This window comes from Coturnix japonica, chromosome 5 (genome assembly GCF_001577835.2).
Source record: "Coturnix japonica isolate 7356 chromosome 5, Coturnix japonica 2.1, whole genome shotgun sequence".
NCBI classification, from domain to species: Eukaryota; Metazoa; Chordata; class Aves; order Galliformes; family Phasianidae; genus Coturnix; species Coturnix japonica.
The window spans coordinates 49,603,895-49,625,668 of record NC_029520.1 but is presented as its reverse complement, the minus strand read 5'-3'; the positions used below and the strand labels follow the sequence as shown (position 1 = coordinate 49,625,668).

At 45.8% G+C, this 21,774-nt stretch overlaps 2 protein-coding genes across 2 annotated transcripts; both read right to left on the bottom strand.

Moving 5' to 3' along the window:
• Positions 1–857: 857 nt before the first annotated feature.
• On the bottom strand, positions 858–16,839 carry DHRS7 (dehydrogenase/reductase 7). The gene is made up of 7 exons (XM_015865768.2): positions 16,679–16,839; positions 12,872–13,024; positions 7,693–7,799; positions 7,182–7,421; positions 3,430–3,552; positions 1,770–1,985; positions 858–1,068 (listed from the first exon to the last, which is right to left on the bottom strand). The coding sequence occupies exons 1-7, from the start codon at positions 16,812–16,814 to the stop codon at positions 1,033–1,035; spliced, it is 1,011 nt and encodes a 336-aa protein (XP_015721254.1). The 5' UTR covers positions 16,815–16,839; the 3' UTR covers positions 858–1,032.
• Positions 16,840–18,838: 1,999 nt separating this feature from the next.
• Positions 18,839–20,689, bottom strand: LOC107315389 (inositol 1,4,5-trisphosphate receptor-interacting protein-like 1). The gene is given in 1 exon segment (XM_015865715.2): positions 18,839–20,689. A coding segment is annotated over 1 exon segment (1,473 nt). The 5' UTR covers positions 20,535–20,689; the 3' UTR covers positions 18,839–19,061.
• Between the last annotated feature and the right edge of the window lie 1,085 nt (positions 20,690–21,774).

Sequence of the window (21,774 nt, the reverse complement as noted above, 5' to 3'; positions counted from 1 at the left end):
TGAAGTAAGATTATTATTTTTTTTACCTGGAGAGTGTGTAGCTTCAGATATATCCAAACATGACTGAGGACCTGAGCACCAAGTTGTAAGCACGGGGAAATTACCACCGTGAAGGTATTTCTAGTTAACAGCTGAACAGAATGTTCATTCCGTTGTAGAAGTTTTAGAACAGCAGCCCCCAGTTCTCCACTGCTGATGCTGGGATTTGCTTCTGTGTTGTATGAAGGTGCCTGCTATTGGCAGGGCTGGGAGCTTTGTCTCATGCTTGAGTCACCTCCAATGCAACGCCTGCCCTAATTCAGCTCTGACACAAGCGCTGTTGTCTTGGCTGTAAGCAACCTGATGTAACGAGTTAATGTTGTGCCCGTGCTTGTAGCTACATGCTGTTCTGCTACAGCAACTCTTTCCCTTGCTCTTCATTTCATGTACCAGCCTTAGAGTAAAGCTGGGTGCCTGCTATGACAGAGGTTACAGTTGTATCATCACTCTTTCTTCCTTCCCCACTGCCCCATTTTCAGACTTCACACACCAACCAGAAGCCTGAGGTCTGTGGGCTCTGCACTTGTCCCTGGAGTCCTGAAGACAAAGTACTTCTAAATGCTGATGAAATCTCATCTCCTTTTCCCAAAGGAACAATTCTCAAACACTGACCGTGCTTCCTTTAACCTCAAGCTTCTACCTGCATTTTTCTTCTGCTAACAGCCCATTAAGAGTAAAAGTGAAGGAAATGGAATCCTGTGGGTATATAATTCATAGCCTGCTCACAAAGTATTTGCTGGTGTCATAGCAGCAGAAAAACAAAACAGTGTTCGCCCTCTGTCTTAATTGCTGTGAGTTGAAACATTTTTTAAACCAGGTGTATTTAAAAACTTTATTTAGCCAAGTGCGTATACAGCTTAATAGATTTGCCAAGTTATATGATGGCAAAGGTACAAGAGATAAAAAAAGTTCTCCTTTGCAGCCATGCAGTACGATGGGAATGTTTCCTTCTCAGCCTTAGCACAAGTACAGCAGGAGTTTGTACGTTTCTCCTTATTTCTTCTTTCTTGAATAAGAGGCATCAGCATCCTGGAGTGAGAATACATTGTCAGCATTTCCCCTCCTTGTATTGTATTGGTGTCCCTCACCCTCACTATTACTTTGCCTGATCCAGCCTGTGACTATGGGCACCTGCAACTTAAAGCTTCCCACCTTTGCAATGTATGTGCCAACATTAGTGTTCCATTTCCTGATATTGAAGCCATCTACCAAGTAATGCTGCAAGATCAAAACACTGCGTTGTATGTCCATCTTCTGGGAACTGAATGAAAGGGAAGAGACCTGCTGCAGAGCTGCACTGCTTAATGTGCTTCAGGGAGGTGCTCCGATTGTACGTCTGATAGAAAAACTAGATGGAACCCACAGAGAGTCTGTCAACAGTCTTAATTTCAAACTGCATTAAATAAGTCTTGCTGGCAACTTACAGCTCAGCCCTGTGTTGCTGCTGAGTGTGAACTCGTGGCCTGCGTGACAAAGATCAGAGGGAAGAGCCCTGGCACTACAAGATGTACCGACGTGACTGCTCTGCGATGTGACGGTGCTGCGGTAATTCTAGACTACTGGGCATGCAGCTTTGAAGCCGATCCTGGCATCAGCTGCCAGGGAAGTGAGAAGGAGGAAAAGAAACGGATCCAAAATTGCAAACCCAGCATTCCTGCAGCTAAAGAGTCTGTCAGCAGAGTAAAAAAAAAAAAAAAAGCAACACGTGGGGGAGAGAGGAATAAACTTACCACTCCGCTCTTAAAGTTCTGTATTCTCCTCTTGCCCATTCTGTTCATCAGCCACCAGGCCCAGGTGGGCGCGTACTGCCAGAGGTAGCAGACTGCCAGGTAGGGGTGGTCGCTGATCCAGGCCTCCTTCAGGTCGTTGGCTGTGCTCACCAGCGTCAGCCGGACACAGCGCTCCGTTGGCATCTTGTGGGACTGGTCACCGCTGTTCTCTATTGACTAGAGGGGAAAGAGAGGGCAGGAATTAAAACTGGACTTGTGGTTGTGGCTGACAGAGAGAGAGAAAGGGCCAGGCTCTGTGTAGCAGACATGCTCCTCATTTCTGCACTGTGCAAATGAGGAATAACCCATCTCTCCCTGCTAATCCACTGGCTTTCTGTGTAGGAATACTTACCGCCTTCCTTTAGATTAAATAAAGTACCTTTTTAATTAGTGCCACCATTGATAGTTCAAAGAAGGTTAAAAATGCCTCAAAAATCTATTCTGCTTTGGCATGAAATTACACTGAAGGAGACACATCAGGACAAATTACCCCTTCTGCAGCTGAGGGCTCTGAGAAATGCAAACTTTCCTGTTCCCAGCTGCCCACCCCATTATACATTACAAGTTAATCTGTAATCAAATTAGTACAAGGACATGTCCCCCATTAACTTAAAACTTCCTGCCAGTTCTGCCCTGAGTGCAGTTATCTCAAGAGAAGAGCAATAGGCTTCTTCAGTGGCAGTGATGTTTTGTTTGATGTCTTCTCCGCAGGTATCCCATAGTGAAAATAAGCTGCAGCTCTGTGAATTCATACACGTCTCACTACAGCAGTCATGGAGCTCTATCACTCTGTTCTTCTGTTTCCCAGAGCAAAAGCAATTCTGGCTTAGACTCGGCCTCCTTCCTAGGTCCTCTGCCCCACTGAAATCTAAAGAATTTGTTTTGCAAGATACCCAGATTGCTGGAAAAGTACATCTTTTCTTTCATTAAAGTATGCAGTTTTGCAAGCCAAAATTCCTTTCAGAACTTGATTTAAACAATGAGGGAACTTTTTCCCCCCCTTCTTACTTGTGGGTTATCTTATCCTGAGCTTTGAATCAACCGAATTTATGACACTACCAATATAAATCATAGCGACAATTTCTGCCAGCTATTTTGTGAGACAGCCTTTATTAAAAACAACCGAGCAATTGGGAGGTTTGGCTTTTTGTCCTTCAACAACCACTAACAAGAAAAGAATGCACGCCTCGCAGCAGCTGACCCCAGCGGCTTTGCCAACACTTGCACCAGAGTCAGCCAAACAGAGGACGTTGTAAGTAGGGCCAACAAAAAGCTACCTGTGCTGAAACAACGCTGCTCTGCACTGTTGCAATGGTGTCCAGAAATTGAGGCCTTTTCCCCACAGCTGCAGCAGGGCAGCTGCATGGGTAATTTACAAGGCGTGGATTGGGTACGTTGGAAGAGAGAAAGCATAACAACTCTCCAGCTTTATTCTCATTTGATATGGATCTGATAGCACAAAGCATTATGTGACAACACATGGCCTTTGCATTAACCAAAGAAAGGAAGAAGAAGGAGGTCGGTGTTTGCTTGGGGAAGCAAAAGAAGAGAAAATCACAAAAGGATCATTTTCACCTGTAGCTAAAGTTGGATTTACCATAATAGAATTTCCAGTCCTTACCTTGTCAAGTTTCTCCGTGAAGACATTCTGTATAATCTTAGACTGCACAGGTCCTGGGCATATGTTGATAATGCTTATCTCAGGGTAGTCCGTCAGCTCCGTCCGAAGAGAGTTAAAAAAGCCCTGGAAGAAAAGACTGTCGTGTGACTACAGTTTAAAACCTATTTCTGTAATATCCTACTATTCTGACATCCAATGGCTACTCTAAAGTTTGAGCTGACAGAGCTTGACGGGGAGCACCCAGGTAGACATAAAGCTGATTTCAGCTCAGGGATGCACAAAGTTATGCTGCAATTACAGAAGCTACAAGAAATTCTTCAAGCTAAAAGAATACAATTTTTCTTAACCTCTGTAGCAGTTCATGCTTAGACAGCTGCTATCATGGGGACCATGACCCTTCAGGAAGGTGCCGCCTACCCAAGTTGCTGGTCAAGCACTACTAAGCCAGGGTTTAACAGATAACATAACTACCTCTTATCTTCCATCTCCCCGTATTTATTCAAACACACAGTTTCATGTCACAACAGGGACAGAGGGCTAAAACAGGCTGATAAACATGTCCCACTGCAGTATTAATTTATAATTTGCAGTCCCATCCAGCTTGGGAAGAGGGCTGTCTCACCTGAGCTCTTATCCAAAATGCACTGTAGGACAAACATCAATCAGATGTCCTCCTTTGGTGACACCAAACACAACAACTGAGGCCATACACTAAGGCCAGGCGATGAGTTGCACATCCATGCACGCTCACAACCAAAAACCTTCCATATGCTCTGACTTCCCAGTCACTGGGGGCTGATTTCAGCTCACAGATCGCATGTAGGCTCTGCAGCTACACTCCTTTTTAACTTATAAGCAACTGCAGACCCCACATTAGATCTTAAAAGCAAGTTACCTAAGCTGTGTACTTCTGGAGGACTAATTCTAACATTAAAGATGTTTATATGTCTGGAAATCTGCTTCTGGGCAGATCTGGAAGCCTCTCAGATCTGCCTAGTGTTCAGATGACTGATTAAAAACCTGGGCTCTCCGCTGGAGCGCTCTTCCATCCCTACGCACACCTTCAGCCATAGCACCAACACTGCTGGCTGGGCTTCACCCACTGCCCAGGGCTGATGCTGCAGCCCTCAGCTGTGCTTTCCACATCCTCTCCTATCCCAGAGGGATCCTGGAGACTCTTATCTCAGCAGAGCACCTAAATCCTTAATTGGCGCAGTTCTATCACAGAAGCTGTGCTGCCAGCCACGTTAAGTAGAAAGTAACATGCCAAAGAACACTGAACCTTAAGGGGAGAAGGTGGCAGTGTGTCAAATTGGTAAAGACAGCCAGCTCAATCACGAGTGCTTTGTATGCTATTTACTGCAGCAATGACTACAGGCCTGGGCTCTCATACAAAGACACCCTAAGCAGTAAGCTGTGCAGTTACAGTCTCTGCCACACGCAGTCGTTGGTTCCTCCATCAATACTGAATTGCAGGAGCAGCAATTAGAGCTCTTCCAACCCTCACTCTCTTACCACTCAGTGGGGATTCAGGAGCGGGACGCTGGGGGGCTCCAGGGATACAAATTCTACCCAAAAACAGGCACAACCCAGAGGTCAGCTCTGCAGGGAATTTCAGACAGCTTCCCGCAGAGGGCTCTGGCACACACCCTCACACTGCTGCTTCCCTCCAAGCATTTTACAAAGGGAGATTATTGCCTTGAACAAATTGCAAGGTAACAAAAGCTGAGCATTGGTCCAGTGAGCTGGAGTTATCCTTCAAGATCCTGTCTAGACATCAGCCGAGCTGCTGAGGGCTAACTTCCTCCATTCTTCCTTGTTCTAAAGAGTTCCAGCTGGCATGAACCAAGGTGTGCTTGTTTATCTATGTAATAGGTGTCAGACAGGGGCATATATTTAACAACTGCTGGAGAAAATGCAATCTACAGTTCAACAAGACACCAGGCTGATATGTGCTGGATAAACACAACATGAAAAGCATCACTCTATGCTTGGTGTTATTTTTTCCCAGCTCCTCTCTAGTCATTTCCTCTCGGTCATCAGAGATGGGTATCTTTGCTAAGTGTCACTCTGACAGACCTCCTTTATCTGAGCTGTATTGGTGAAGTTTGATATTTCAAAAGAGCTTTTATTGCTTTGGGGGGCTCGTGCCCACATCTACCTGTAGCTCTAGTCTGGTAAGAGACTCTCAGGCTGCATTTGATTTCAAAATCTATATTGCAAACCACCTGCAATTAGTATTTGAAGGACTATTGCAGAAGAAACAAGAGAAGATGTCTGGGGTCTGGCCTGTTTATTGAGCAGAGGTCAAAATACCAAAGATATAAGCAGTAAAGTTACATTGTTTTTAACTAATCCAGACACTTTAGTTAGCTATTTCCTTTTAATCTTCTTCCACATCCTCGGTCTCCACATGAAATTCAAAGTTTTGAGACTTTTTAAAGCACCACATGATTTCCCTACAACTAACTAGCTGTGCTTATTCCAACAGCACCGCAGCCAAAAGACCATTCAAGTGAAAGAACATCTTCACATAATGGAGCATAAATGAATGGAGTCCATGCTCATGCACATTGTGTTCTTCTAATTTAAATCTACCAGACCTAAGTCTAGGCTGGCCTCTAATGGGCAATTTCATTGCTGGCACCGAAACTAAGAGTAGCAGCTCTCTCCCTGTCATTAACTGAAAGTTTTCTATAAGCAGAGACCTGTTGCTGTCTTCTACGTCCTCATTCTTACAAGTCCCTCCTGGCTTTGCAATATCAGCCACTTGTTCCATGTCTGCTGTTGGTGGTCAAACTGTCCAAAAGATACTGATCCAATGGGCTGAGCAGAGTTCTGTGCTCTGCTCGTGTGCACAAACCCAGCAGGGAGCAGGAACGTGCCAGCTTTTTGTTATTAAAATCATCTCCAAGTACAGCTGAACTTTGGCTTTCTGAGATCAAAGCGTACATTAGCAGGAAGTCAAACAGTGGTGAAAGACAAATATGTCTAAATAAATTTGCTAGTTAAACAAACGATTCCGCAATGATAGAGGCAGCCTCTTTTCCCTGCAGACATTTTTCTCAGCTCTTCTATGTTTTTCTGCATGAATGAAATGGCTTTCAGAAATCTTTCCAAGCAAAACTGAAAATTCACTGTTACGCAGAAGAGAGTAGGACCTCCTCCCTAAGACACTACGAGCTGCCAGTTCTTCACAGCACAGAAAGACTCAAAGCTATAGGGAAGATTATTTCAGATCTTTCCAAGATCAGGGATTGCCCTTTCTCTTGTTAGTCTGCTTTACCCACCACTGCTCTCACTTCAATGTCCTCAAGATTTCCTATAGTCCTTCTATAGTTTCCCCTCCCTGACTGAGCTGAGTCTCCAAGCACGATGCCCCCGTTCTTGCACCACACTCCAAGATACGTGCACACAGACTTTGCTCAGCTCAGCACCTTTCGCACACAGTGAGTGTGATGGGTCAGGAGGAGAGGAGGAGAAACACGGCAAACCCTTCTCCCACATTATCCACAGCTGCGGGTGCAGTTCAGAAGAACTGGTGTAAACTTCTGTGTGGTGAGCTTCTGTGTGGGCTTTTAGCAAAAAAAACAGATTCTCTAGCAATGAACTTCCAGTGCTGTTAGCTGAAGAAGGGCTTGAAGTCCCCTGGAAGAGTATTTTAGAGTCTATGCATCTAGAAACTAGAGAAGGAGTCCTCCCACTGGCCTTTCACACAACAAGACTTTATTAAAGGTCAGAATGCGACTTACCTGCAGAGCATGTTTGCTGGCACAGTACCCTGAGGCAAGAGGAGCACCCATGATCCCCATCACGCTGCTCACAGTCACGATCTTTCCCCTTCTCCTTTGGATCATGTGATTCAGAACATGTTTTGTCAAAGAGATTGTGCCTAGGTAGTTCAGTTCTATTATGGCGCTGAAGACATCCAGGTTTGTATCCACAAACAGTGAGCGTTGAGAACGTCCACCATTGTTGACTAAAACATCAATCTTGGGAAAGATAAAGTGATAAATAAATACAAGATGTTTTTTTTTAACATTTCTCCTTCCTCAGGCAATTGCTAGTTGACCGTTTCCTTCCTTCCCTCCCACCTCCCCAGGACACCACTCCTTCATATTGAGGACCGGCTTTACGCTTACAGTGTTCAATAATGAAACTTCAGCAAGATGTGAATGTAAGCATCAGTAAATGAAGTGAAATACAGACATACGTGCAGGGATAGGAGAGGAGGGGAATTTCAGCCCCAGGAACATTCCTCACCTTGCCAAAATGCTTCAGGACACTGTTGGTGGCAGCTTCGTGGGAGCTTCTGTCAGTCAAGTCAAGACGCAGAACCAGGATATCTTTATCATTCAAGTTGCTGATCTCTAAAAACAACCACAAAGTAAATGGGAACCAGTATCGCTGCTAATACAACAACTGCAAGAAGTGTGTTTTAAAAGCCATTTTCAATAAAATGACACCAAGAAACGTAACGTTATGATGGAAATCGAATGCTTTCTTTGCTTTCATTTTGGTCTCCATATAGAATCCATTTATAATCCGTTCCTATCAAGTCTTTTTCTTATCATTGTGTTTTTGGCTGTAAAAAACTTAGATTTGTGTATCACAATATAAACAGTGCAACTCTCCAAATAAATTGCAATGGTTGGAAGCAACACATTATACAATTATTATTGGCAGCCTTGACATCTTCCTTGTGTGTAAACTTCAACCATGTCTGCCCCCTGTAACAGGAACAGTATAGTTGAGGCCAAAGCCACAACCTCAATACATGAGCTGGTTTACTGTAAAGGGAAGAAGGAGAATGATCCTTGTGAGTCCCTTCTAACCTGGGGTATTCTCTAAGAAGCTTTCTGTTTAACTGAGAGTCTTCAAAGCACCCACCTCCTGGAATAAAAGTCACTTGTCATCAAGTCATTATGCTGAGTGTTTCCTCCACTGCCTCTTCAGAACAACTGACCTTTTCCATAGAAAGCATTTGCAGAGCAGTGATGTGCTACCCTGGGGCTTGGGGGCATTTGACTCACAAAAATAAAATCTTCAGTGTTAATCTTCCATTTTAAAACTAGATATTTTAAAGAATTACTTTATTTATACCGGTTTAATAGTGGTATTTTTGTTTCTAAATTGATTCCCAGCCACAATTACATACACCTTTTCCCCTTTAACTGCTGTGCTCTTTAAACACAGTTTTTCACTATTACTTGCATATATAGGTCAGGTTGAACTTTGTCTCTACAGTGCTGAACAGAGGAGGTGACTGAAATCCATAGCTTGCCTCTATTCAAAGGTCACTAGTATTTAGGCAACTGGATATAATATACCATTTCTTTGGTTTAAAGCTACCGTACTGTAGTGTACAGCCCTCTCCAAGACCTCTCCTCTCCCCTCCATGAATTCTTCTTTCATTATAGACAGCAATAAAACCCTAGTGGGTTAAACTACACCTCTGCCTCACACTCCCACAAGCAGATCCACACAAGCAAAGACTATCAAGATAGGAGAGGTGCACCATCCCTGTAGCCTATGGAGAGGGCAAGAGAGCTGGGACTGTTTAGTTTGGAGAATGCATCAGGGAGACTTCACTGCAGCCTTCCAGTACCTAAAGGGGCTGCAGGAAGCTGGGGAACAACTCTTCATCAGGGAGCATAGCAACAGGACGAGGGGGAATGGTGTTAAACTAAAGGAGCACAGATAAAGATTAAGCATTAGGATGAAATTCTTCATGATGAAAGTGGTGAAGCACTGCAACAGTCTGCCCAGAGAAGCTCCAACACTGGCAGCGCTCACGTCCAGGCTGGATGGGGTTTTGAGCCCGTTTCTCCTTTTAAGGGTTTTTGAGAGAAAATAAATTCCAGTAGTTCTGGTGAAATTCAACTTGTTGTAGTGAATGCTGCAGGAAAACACAAAGGCCACTTACAAAAATCCTTCCAGTTACACAAATTGTTTTCCTCCTGCAGAGGTGCAATGAAGCGTGGAGCTGGTATGTGCATGACAACAGGTATTACCTGTAACCTTTACACAACTTTCCTTCTCCCTCTTACCTTCAGCTTTTATGTAGTGTAGAATGCATAAACATATCATAGGGTGGTGTCTGAATTTTGAACAAGATAATGTGCTTTGTTCTGACATTAATATGTCAATTATCTGGTTAAGTTACTGCTATGCATAGCACCTACTGCAGGCATGTTAAAGCCTATTAAAAGCTCCAATTATGCCATATAATTTAGCCAAATTCAAGCTGATGCTACGCACTGCAACTCAATCTTAACCCATCTCATGGTACTTAAGCATTACAGGACACCCTTGAACTCAATTACAGAAAGAAAATACATAGGAGATAGAAGCAGGCACAGGCTGCCCTGAGGGTCTGGTTTACACAGCATTTTGGTAGCAAGGGAGCTGCAGGGGCAGCCTCAGCCTCTGGAAGTAGAATCCAGCAGTTAGTTAAGTGGGAGCTGTTTGATCATAGCCAGCTCCAGCTGGCTCCACAAGCAACCTGCTGCTGGCCAGGGCTGAGCCATAAGCAACGCTGGTTCTACCTCTGGAAGACCAGATTTAGGACAAGAAAAAACTGCTTTGCAGCTGGAAGAGTGAGAAAATGAGAAACAGCCCCGTGAGCACCAAGGTCAGGGCAGGAGCACAGAAGATACTCCAGGTGTGGAGCATAGCTCCCTGCAGCCCAGGAGAGGCCTGTGGTGGAACACACTGTCCCCCAGCAGCCCATGAGCACAGTGTGGAGCACATCTCCACCAGCAGCCACAGAGGAGCCCATGGTACAGCAATGGATATGGCCTGGAGGAAATGGCAGCCTATAGAGCCCCCACAGGAACAGCCTCAGGCTAGAACTGCAGCCCATGAAGGAGTCCATCCAAGCATGCAGAGATGGAATCAGGAAGGCTCTAACTCAGATGCAGTCAAAGCTGGTGAGAAAAGCAAGAGGCAAAAAGAACTTCTACAGGTATAGCAGCAACAAAAGGAAGACCAAAAGACAGTGAGATCATCACTCAGTATAGAGATGGGAAAGAAGTGATAATGGACACAGGAACACAAGAGGCTCATGTCATCTTTTCTGCCTGAATTTTACTGGCAAGATCTGTCCAGTCTCCCACACTCCTGAGGCAAGAATCTGGAGGAAAGACTACCAGCAACAAAGGAAGACCAAGCTAGGGACAAATCTGAGATACCAACAGGTTGATGATACCTGCATCCAAAAGCTACAAGAACCAACTAGTATCACTGCAGTGGTACTGAGCTTTAGAGGTCAATGAGTGGGGGAAAAAAAAAACCAAACATCATGGGACCTAGCCTCAATCCTTGAGAAAATTATATGGCAATTCCTCCTAAAACCACCTCTAAACATACAAAAGACAAGGAGTCTGCTAACTGTCAACATAGATATACCATGGATGTAGACTGCACGACAATGTAATTGCCTTTTGTGATGACACAGCTGGCTCTATGGACAGGGGGAGAGCAGCAGATGTTTTATATCTTGACTAAATCGCTTTCAGTGTTGCCTTCCATAGCAACCTTATAGCAACAATAGAGAAATGAGAGGTCTAAATGAGTTACACTTAATACACTGTAAATGAACACCAGGCTGGAACAACCAACCACTCGAAGTCAAACTCTGGTGATCAGTTCTAAGAGGTACCTCTCTATGGACAATATCCTTCAGTATCTTCTTCATTAACAACCCAGATGATGGAATGAAATATGGGTTTTCAGCAAATTTTGAGATAACATCAAGTTTAAAGGAGCACTTGTTATGCTGGAGGGTAGGACTGCCTTTCAGAGGCAACTTAACAAGCTGTAATAATAGACTGACAAACCTCATTAAGCTCAACAAAATCAAATGAAAAATTCTGCACCTGGGACTGAATAGTGTTACACAGCACTGCAAACCAACATCCAAATGGTTGGGTATTGGATCTCCAAACAAAACTCAAGATCTTGATGAAAAGCCAACTGCAAGTTAAATGTAAGCCAGAAACAAATACTACTGGGCTACAAATAAAGACTGAGAAACTGCAGCACAGGGCCAGCAAGATGGCAATAGGAGCTAGCACACATTATAGTTAAGGAAAGGGACGGAAGGTTGAGTTTAGAGAGAAGGTAAGAGTGCAAGGGGGCTTCTTACTGAGGAGTTTCATGTATTCCTACCAACCCTACCATGTAGCATGTGAATTGTTGCCATTATTACCACTTCACCACATGGATCCCCCTTGCTTCCTTTTAAATATATCTACTGAAGTGACAGCTTTCTTGAGGCATCAGAAAATGGAAATAAGGAGTAGTGCACTTCAGAGAGATCGCTGTCAGATTTTCAGAGCAGAAGTGCCTAATATTTGTTCCTCACAATACACAGGAGATACTCTTTTCTGCATCACGATCAGCCCATCCACGTGAATGAGTAGACTACAATCAGAGAACTGTGAATGGAACTGGCTGTCAGCTCCAGTGTATTAGAAATTATGGTAGCAATGCTGGAATATTGCAAAATTTGTGCCAAGTGAGTATTGTATGCAAGTTTGTCAGGACCTATAGAACCAATATGAGGCTGAAGGTGCCAGTTCCTTGGATCACATTATTACTGGTGACAAGATGTGGTATCACCACTTCAAGCCAGAGGCAAAACAGCAGTCCATGGAGATAGGAAAGGGTGATCCTTCTGAATTTCCCCAAATTCAGACAAACCATCAAATCCAGCCAGTACATAATCACACTGGTTAAGCTGAAGGCTCAAACCTTCAGAGTTAAGACAGGGAAGATGACATCCTTTCTCCTGCAACACAATAATGCCAGGCCCCATACCAGTTTGAAGACTGTGAAGCACATTGCCAGTCTTGGCTGGACTGTCCTACCACACCCACCATATAGTCCAGATCTGGCAACTTCCAACTTCTGTCTGTCTGTGTTGATGAAAGACAGACTGCAAGGGTAACGTGCACTCCCAATGCCATCACAGCAGCTGTGAAATGAGGAGTCACCTCAGATTTGTACAAGCACAGCATACAGGTTCATTACTGACAAAAATGCAGAGATAATGGTAGTGACTATGTCAGAAAATAGCATTTTGTAACTGAGAACCTGCTCTATCAAATAGTGTTATTGTGCTTTTTGCATATGTTGTATTTTCCGTGGAAGCAATTAGGAGGCATTACTTGTGAAGTGACTTTTGCAGAATGATACCCCTTCACATGTTTCTTTCCTTCCCCACTGTATTTAATTTAGAAACTTGTAACACGGAATTAATAATGAGATCTTGACTTAACACCAGTTCTTGAAGGCACTCATACCACATGCCTGAGTTATGCATACAGATCACTTTCATCACAAAATTTATTCCCATGCTTGTGGGTTACTACTTCTGTAGCAACTCCAGCACAGAAAGAGTGGAACTGGCCACATGAAGCAAGAACTTAATACTTACGAAGGCATTTCTTCTTCACTCTTTCCAGCTCATCCTCTCTTCTTGCTGAGATAGCAAGCAAAGCTCCTATCTTTGATAGCTGGTAAGCCAATTCTTCTCCAATTCCACTTGAAGCTCCTGTCACCCAGACAACCTTGCCACGCAGCTCATTTTCTGTCAAAAGAACCAGGACAGAAGTTCACACACTGCTAATGCTAGAATAAACATATAAATCACCGCAGAGATACAATCTGATACTGTTTGTAAGACCTGTGCTCAACTTTATTGGCTGTTACAAAATCTTGTCTTCTTTATTTTTTAGTCACACGTAGTTGTGAAATTGTTCAAAGCTCTTCTACTGTCACCTGAACTTTGTTCCAAGGTTAATCTGAACAAACATGGATTATCTACCTGATGGGAGGTATTTGATTGCTCTTCTGCTGGATACAATTTCCACAGACCTGATCAAAATGAGGTTGAAAAAGGGGAATTCTTGGAAAGGATAGAAAACTGTTACTATATTGCAAATCCAAACAAAGGGCTGAGCAAACATTTCCTAATAAACGTCCTACCTCAAAAATGTTCCTGAAGAATTGCTTAAAGAAACAAGTTCTCTGATCAGAGAAGGCTGATAAGAACAAACCAAATGGTGTTCATCCACCTTGTTTTGCATCTGATGCAGGTTAATTCTTGCACTGGTCAGAGTACATTACACTGAATTCCTAAAGTGTAAGCTCACATTTTCATCTCCTGCGTGCTCACAGTTCTTGCCCAGGTACGTTTGTTAAACCTCGCTCCTCTTACAGCCTGTTCCCCCTTGTTTGCAGTCATTCCCTCACCCCCATTCCAAGATACACCTGCAACTTGTGAAAAAGTTTAGCATTCCAAGGATATATCCAAAAGCATAAAATAAAATAGATAGATCAAAACCAACCACTTCATTCTAGAATGTGGTTAAAGCGCTAATCTGAAAGCACCCTCAGCACATGTTGACTAAAACTTGCATATTTTTCAAGATCAGCCTTAGTGAAAATCTGACTCAAGTACACAGGGCTGCTGAGCAGAGCTCTCCCTTCTACTTACCAGATACATACAGAGTATTCAAACAGTTTCTAGCCAACCAAGAAGGATTTCACATCACAATTCCAACAGCAGAACCAAATTCACTTCCTGAGACTTAAAGCCTATTCGATTCTCAAAATAGCCAGAACAGCACTTTGCAGCTCAGTGAACCTTAACCACTCCCTCAGTTAAGCAAAAACTTGTTTTTACTAAAACAAATGACTACGACAACTTTTACTTCCTGCCTCAGGATCAGTTCCTGCTTCTCTCCGCACTAAACTGTCTCAAACTCCTACTCTCAGAGTCTTCATGATGAAAATCCCATGAAGAGATGAGCACCAAAACTTTCTTCCCATCTGAACGGAAGAGCAAGAGCATTCAAGACTATCAGAGCTCAACTTGGGTTTGCAGTACTGGCAATGAACATTACTTTTCCATTCCTCTTTTTGCCCTTTAAGCTGACTGCATGTTAGCCAAAGAATAAGTCTTTTTGTTTAAAACAATTACTTTTCCAAAGTAGAGATGTATTCTAAGGCTATGAACGTGGGAAGTGGAAAGATGTCACTGAAGTTGTAGGAATAACTTTAATTAATAATTGCATCAGAAGGCTGCTGCCACTTGTGCTTATTTACACACTCTTCCTACAGTTTCATTTCAATATGTATTCAATATTTATTCTTTTCAATACATATACATTTCAAGAAACACAGCAGTTGATCACAGATAACTTTTTTTTGTTGGCCAAAACCCTGCGGAAACAAGTATTATATGAAGAGAAGAGCACATGGATATGCCTTCATCCCTGTTTATTACACTCATCTCCTTTTGCTACTGAAAACAAATTCACTTTTTCCTATCACAGTTCCCCTGCTCTCAGCTCCTCCTGGGCAGCTTCACTGAAGTTATTCAGGATCTTGGTCTGTGGACAGAATAATTAACAGAGATAAGGAGAGTTTTCCACTGATTTCTCAGTGCTGATAGTTGCCAAGCACTGGAGTTAATGTAATTTAAGATCGAGCTCATGAGCTGCATCAAAACCTGGATGGTTCTGGAATAAATGTCCTGCGGATACTGCAAATAGGCTTAAAAATTAACCGTGCCAAATTGAAAAATAAAAGGAGATCATGCTTTTACTAACCTTTAACTACTGTGTTACAAGGCATAACAAACAAGAGGTTGAACAAAGTAGTACCACATGTCTTACAAGTCATGCTTCTGTTGTTCAGCTCTATTTGGAAGGTTTTTCATCGTTTTAAAGCTCCTACCACACAAAGTTGCCACTTTATTTCATTCAAGAGAACATTTGGGGTGGAGAAGTTCTAAGCAGAACATTCCCCATGCCCATAAAGAATCACACCACAATCACATCCAACTTTGGGGATTCTGTGATTCTATGAATATATCCACCTGAGAGCCCCTAGATCTTCATATGCATCACACATAGACCCTCACAACAAGTCCTCTGCAAGACAGTTTGTATTTGGGGAGACCTCTCATGTTTCTCTGCCCTGAGTCTTCCCATGAACTCTGCAAAGACCATACATACAGATGAGATTTTTTAATGCAGTTTTCTTATAGCAAGGGAATTACCTGCTGGACTTCATATAAACTTTATATACATGAAAAGTTACAGAAGGTTGCACACATATTTAGTGTTCTTAGAGCTGTATGTTACTTGTCCACACTTCCCTGTTCTGCTCGCCACTATACAGACTTTTACAGCAAGCTTCCACAGAAAGCAGAAGACGGAATTGCCTCAATGAATTTTGGGCCCAAACCAACAGTCTCAGCACTCAAACCCAACTCTGCAGGGAAATGACCCTCAGACTCAAATCTTCATCCCTCCATTCCCCCAGACTCATTTTCTTGATGCTGCTTCTCCCTGCCTCAGCCCACCATCCAGTTTCATTCCTCACACAGGACAGCTTACCATGTTTTCTGTCCCATTAACTTTCAGACCAGCTTCTCCATCCCACCAGTCAATGCAAGAGGATGCTGTACAGTGACTGACAGCTCTGGCTCTATTTTGGCTCAACTATCCAAATCCATAACTCACAAAATTGGGCTGCTGGCTAAGCTAACATGAAATACTGCAAAATTTGTGGCTCATCCGATCAAAAACCTCTGTTAAAGCAAGTAAGAATTTAAGTTTTTACAGATCTTTAGTTGTCTAGAAGTGGGCGGAACTACAGATAGATAAGAATGCATCGCAAGAGTTGAAAATCCTGTCTGATGGCTTTATGGAGTCTTCATACCCACGGGTAACAAAGGCTGCTCCTTACTTCCACAGGAGCCCTTTATACAGCAGCCAGGACCCAAAGCAGCATCGCATCCCCTGTCCTTATGGGCCCTCCTTTGCTGCAGCCTCCTGAGCAAACTTGCTCGCTCAGCAGAACTGTTTGTTACCCCAGAACCGGACGTATGACCGGAAAAAGATACAAAACAATAGTTTCGAGGCAAGCCCAGTCACCGCAAAGTTACTTCAGATTACTGCTTTATTCAACAGGTCCCTCAAGGGAGGTGCATGCGAAGGGCACCGCACAGCCTGTGGATAAAGGGCTGACAATTCAGTTTTTAGGGGGATTTATGTCGTTCTTCAGACAAACCCGTGGGGCGGTGGGGGTCCGGTTCACGGCACTGAAGTAACTTCAGCCACAAACCCAGAGGAAACCTCGCACCCTCACGCACCGCCGCGCCCCTTCCCCTCACGGAAACCCACCCGGGATCACCACCACCGTTACCACCACCACCAGGCGGTGGCTTTACCTGGCTTCTTCCCCTTCCACTCCGCCCACAGCACCGTCAGGTCTCCATCGGCGCGCAGCCAGCGCAGCAGCTGCACCAACAAGAAGAGCAGGACGCCGCCCGCCAGCAGCGCGCACAGCCCGCAGCCCCACGACATGGCCGACACCGACACCGACACCGCCCGCCTTTATCAAGGCCTCGGTCAGGCTGGAGCCGCCCCTGCTGCCCGCAGCCAGCGCCGGCCTCCCGCTCCCCGCCTCTCGCCTCCCTTTCCACCCACTTTCCCCGCCGGGTTGCGGTGGGCGGCTCCGCTCCGCTCTCCCCCGGGACGTTGGGGCCGGTTGGTAACGGCTGCGAGTTCGACACAGTCAAGGCTACGGCGATAAGAGTTTGTGGGGCAGAGGCCACGCATGTGACGGGGGTGAAGGCTGCTTTCTGCATTTCTGACCCCAGCGTGAAGTGCCCTCGAGCAGAGCAGGGCTTGTAAACACACATCATCAGGATCTCTGTGCACAGAGAGCAAAACACAGAGCTCACCATGACGAGAGTCTGGAACAGGTTGCCCAGGGAGGTTGTGGATGCCCCGTCCTTGGAGGTGTTCAAGGCCAGGTTGGACGGGGCCCTGGGCAACCTGATCTAGTAAAGGTGTATGTTTGGTGGCCCTGCCAGGCAGGGGGGTTGGAACTACATGATCCTTGAGGTCCCTTCCAACCCGGGTCATTCTGTGTGATTCTGTGTGTGTAGAGTCCCAGGGGACACCACCGTCCCTTTGCTCCTCAGGCGACCCGGGGGCTCCATGTCATGCTTTACAGGAGACAGCAGCACAAAGTGAAGCAGTGAGGCCATCCCCATCCGCATCTGGCAAGTGGTGTCACCTGTCTGGATAGTGAAAGAGATGGGTTTGAAGGCTGGACTGTTATTAGGTGGATAAAGAATTTGGCTGGAAGGTTGCAGCCAGATGGCTGTGATCAAAGGCCAGTCATGATTGGTGTCTTACTGAGGTCTGTGTTGAGACTGGTGCTCTTCCAGCACTTTTGTCAATGACAAAGACTGAGGGATCGAATGCACTACCAGCAAGTTACTGATGAAACCAAGCTGAGCAGTGCAGCTGATAGATCAGAAGGAGGGGATGCCACCCAGAGGAGCATAGACAGGCTTGCAAAGTGGGAACACAGGAGCCTAATGAGGTTCAACAAGGCCAAGTACAAGGTACTACTCTTGGATAGGGGCAATTCCAGCTGTGGGTACAGGCTGGGAGAACAACTCCTTGTGAGCAGCCCTGCCAAGAACAGTGTGAAGGTTCTGGTGGAAGAGAATCATAGAATGGCCTGGGTTGCAAAGGCCCACAGTGCTCATGCAGTCCCAACCCCCTGCTATGTGCAGGGTCACCAGCCACCAGACCAGGCTGCCCAGAGCCACATCCAGCCTGGCCTTAAAGTAGCCCAGGAAATTGAGCTACTGCAGCCAAGATTAACTGCACAGACCTCAGTATGTCTGTAAAGCCTGTGTGCAGTTGGCTGCTGAGCATAGGACACTTGCAGTACATCTGCTAGTTCTCTGGTATGTGGCACGTGTGGGGTGCTGTTGTGGCCATTTTGAGGCAAAACAAGCTTTTGCAAAAGTAAGGATGGGCCATATATTTTAAATTTTATATACTGCTGGTATAGAAGGTTCTTGGAGGGCATCTCAATTTTAACATAACTTGCAAAGATTGTTGAGAAGTTGAGAAGGAGTCTGCTCAGTTTCCACACTAGGAAAGAACTGGCAGCATTCTGATGTATGGCTGCAAGCAGGAAGAAGCCTGGACACTCATTTGTTCAAGCAAACCATTTATTTATAGTTTTTGTAGAGAAAAATGCTCCCAGAGCAAACAGATGCTCTCAGAGAGGCCAGGTGTTCTCTGTGTGGATGGTTTGAGGAGTCTCTGTTTCAATTGTCCATAGAATCATATCACAGAATCATAGAATGGCCTGGGTAGAAAAGAACCACAACCTGCTGTGTGCAGGGTTGCCAACCAGCAGAACAGGCTGCCCATCCTGGCCTTGAATGCCTGCAGGGATGGGGCATCCGCAGCCTCCTTGGGCAACCTGTTCCCTTTGTTAATGCAGCCCAGAACACAGTTGGCCTTCCAGGCTGCAAGCACACACTGCTGGCTCATGTCCAGCTTCTTGTCCACCAGGACTCCCAAGTCCTTCTCCGCAGGGCTGCTCTCAAGCAGCCTCTTTGTCTTGTATGTGCCTTAACATAGCTTCAAGGAAGATCTGCTCCATGCAGCACTCTCTTCATCGCCATGGGGTCCAGCTGTCCCAGTGTAGAGAAAACATTTGGGAGCAATTCCCACTGCCTGCTGAGAGGAGTCTTCTCCATGTCCAGAGTGCTCATCTGTAAGACAAGTGGGTGTCTCTTATTTCCCATAGATCAGCAGGCTTGTGAGCCGATCTTGCAGCTCCCCCAACTCCTGCAGGACCTGCTCATGTCTGTCTGGATCCTGCACCAGGCGCTGGAAGAGGTTGAGCGGTTGGGACACTCGGAATTCCTCTGGCAAGATAATCTTCACAGGCACGTCCTCATTTCCTACAAGGAAATGGTTCAGACGTTTCTCCTCCATGCAGCAGCGCAGGTAGCACAAGATGTCATCCATCCGCTGCAGGAAATAGATCCCATGCCAGCTTTCCAAAGGGATGGCAGTCAGGAGGTGCATGAGCACGGTCTTCAGTTCATAGATAGAGAAGGTGTGGCCAGTCAGTATCTGGCCACACACTTGCATACATCTGAAGTGGAAACTGTCATCCTCATGGTCGGCTATATGCTGCCAGAACTTCGCCTCTGCCACAGCACAACTCTGTGGCCAGGTTGTGCTGGGAATACTAGGAGCCTCTGTCTCCTCGCTCAGAAAAATGTTGGTACTGTCTTGCTGCACATCAAACACTACCTTAATGATGAAGATGCGTTTGAAGATATCTGTAAGATGAAGCCTGCAGGAGCACCTGGACAGCACCGCATTCATGCTGCATGTTGCTGACTCAGGCATGCATTTCCAGGCATTTTCAATCAGCACCTGGAACCAGTGGGCTGTCTTCTCCGCATCTAGGTAGGAGTCAGTACAGAGTTCATGTAGGAGGCTGGAGCGCTGATTTCCCAGCTGTTTCTTGGCGGTGTGGAGGAAGCACTGCATACCCATCTGCTGCTCCCTCCCGCACGTGCATTCCAGATCTACACGGATACGGGAGTTCCTTGCTGGCAGCTCCCCTGTGATGCACAGATCCAGGTGGAAAACATGCCCACAGGGGGCTGACAGGGGCACAAGCAGGCAGTAGATGGGTTCGTTCTCAGGGGGGGACCAGTCTTCATAGGTACTGCCCACCCCGATGGGGTGCTCTGGCACCGGATAGAAAGTATCTACCAAGAGGCCTTTGCAGATATTGATGAGGCCACTGAACAGCGACAGCATGTGTTCAGGGTTTCTTAGATGTCTTTGAATTGGCCAGAGTGTATCTGGAAAGAAAAGTGATTCCTCAATCTCCTGTTCCACCTACTCCGTCTCCCGCTGCACCTGCTGTTGCTCTTCCTCACTGATGGAGCTCTCATCATCTCTGTCTTCAGCCACCAGGAACTTTTTATGGATCTTCCACATGAACAAAAAGAGAAGAATAATAGGAACAGCCCAAATTTTCCAATAAGACAGTGCAGTGAACAGCAGGGCTCGAATGCCTATCCTGCTCTGCCCCAGATTCTCTACGTGTTGCCACTGCAGTGTCATCTGCGCTCACAGAAACACCTCACGCTCACACATGCGTTCAAGCGTTTCTGCATCCAACTCCTCATTAACACCTTGCACTCTCTGCACCAACCAGGTGAAGACAAGACCCAAAGTCATGATCTGGAAGAGATGAGAGAGGGGAGGTCAGTGGGGCTGGGTGGGAGCTCGCGCACGGCTGGGGGAGCGGGGCCAGGAGCCGCAGCCCCTGGGGTCAGGTAGGAGCGGGGCAAAGGGAGCTGGGAGGCAGCGGGGGCTGAGGCCGCTGTTTGCGCCCGGCCCCAGCACAGCCTTCCCCTGTTAGGACTCACGCGGCCCAGGCCAAGTGGGACCCCAGCCGTGCGCTGTGGCCTCCGAATTGGACAAGCCCTGCATATGTGAATGCACTGTGTGATCACAAGACGCCCATCCAAACCTTTGGTCATTTTCAGGCCCGTCAGCTAGCTGGGCCTCTGGGTCGCGGAAATCCGGCCCTGTTTCCGAGGAGTGGCCGGTATCAGCTCCGAGGGAGTGACGCGATCTCTGTATGTGCACCATCCTTTGCCAGACCCAATGAGATATCAATAGGGACGCAGCGCTGTGTTGAATACCCAGAAGTGATGCATTGGTTTCACCAAAAGAGGGCACTTTATGTACTGCATGTTTTCTCTTTGTGTTTGTTTTTTAAAGTTTTATTATAAATTTTATTGAGAACATACCATCGATGGAATATATTTTTTTTTTTTATTACATCTAATTTGTGTTTTCCCAGTAGTGGACGAGAGAGTTCTCTTCACTCATGTGGCCCGGACCATTAAACAAGGCTGGGGAACTAACATCGATAGCAGAGAAAATGCAAAGGTGGCTACATGGATAAGGATTGTCGCTGGCTCCAGTCTTTGGTGCTAGGATAGATAGTCTTTCGTGGTTTTTGCCCCCAATATCCAAGTGGCTGCCTTAAGTAAGCAGTTCTTTTGGAATTCATAGACGTAGTGACCTGTAGCTGGCTCGTCTGTTATGGACAGTGGGTGTTATTATTCAAATAATTCCCAGAGGCTTGCGAGCCTTTGCAGCTCCTCACATCCTGCCCCCCGCTGGTGATGTTCGTAGTCCGGATCCCTGCCAGGTGATGGAAGAGGCTTGAGCGGTTGGGATGCTCGGAATTCTGCCGAAGAGAATCTGCAGGCAGCTCATTTCTATGAAGAAATGATTCAGGCGATTTCTTCCACGCAGCAGCGAAGGTAGCGCCGATGTCACCCACCCGCAGCAGGAAATACCTCCTTTCCAGCTCTCAAAGGATGGCCAGTCAGGAGGTGCATGAGCACGGTCTTCATTTCATAGGGATAAAAGTGGAGGCCAACCCGGATATAGGCAGCCACTT

Coding starts and splice junctions, on each gene's coding strand:
- DHRS7 (XM_015865768.2), bottom strand. CDS start 16,814: ATGTCGTGGGGCTGCGGGCTGTGCGCGCTGCTGGCGGGCGGCGTCCTG. Junction 7,800..12,871: donor AGTGAAGAAGAAATGCCTTC/GTAAGTATTAAG, acceptor GGTTGTTTTTAG/AGATCAGCAACTTGAATGAT. Junction 1,069..1,769: donor AGAACTTTAAGAGCGGAGTG/GTAAGTTTATTC, acceptor TTCTCACTCCAG/GATGCTGATGCCTCTTATTC.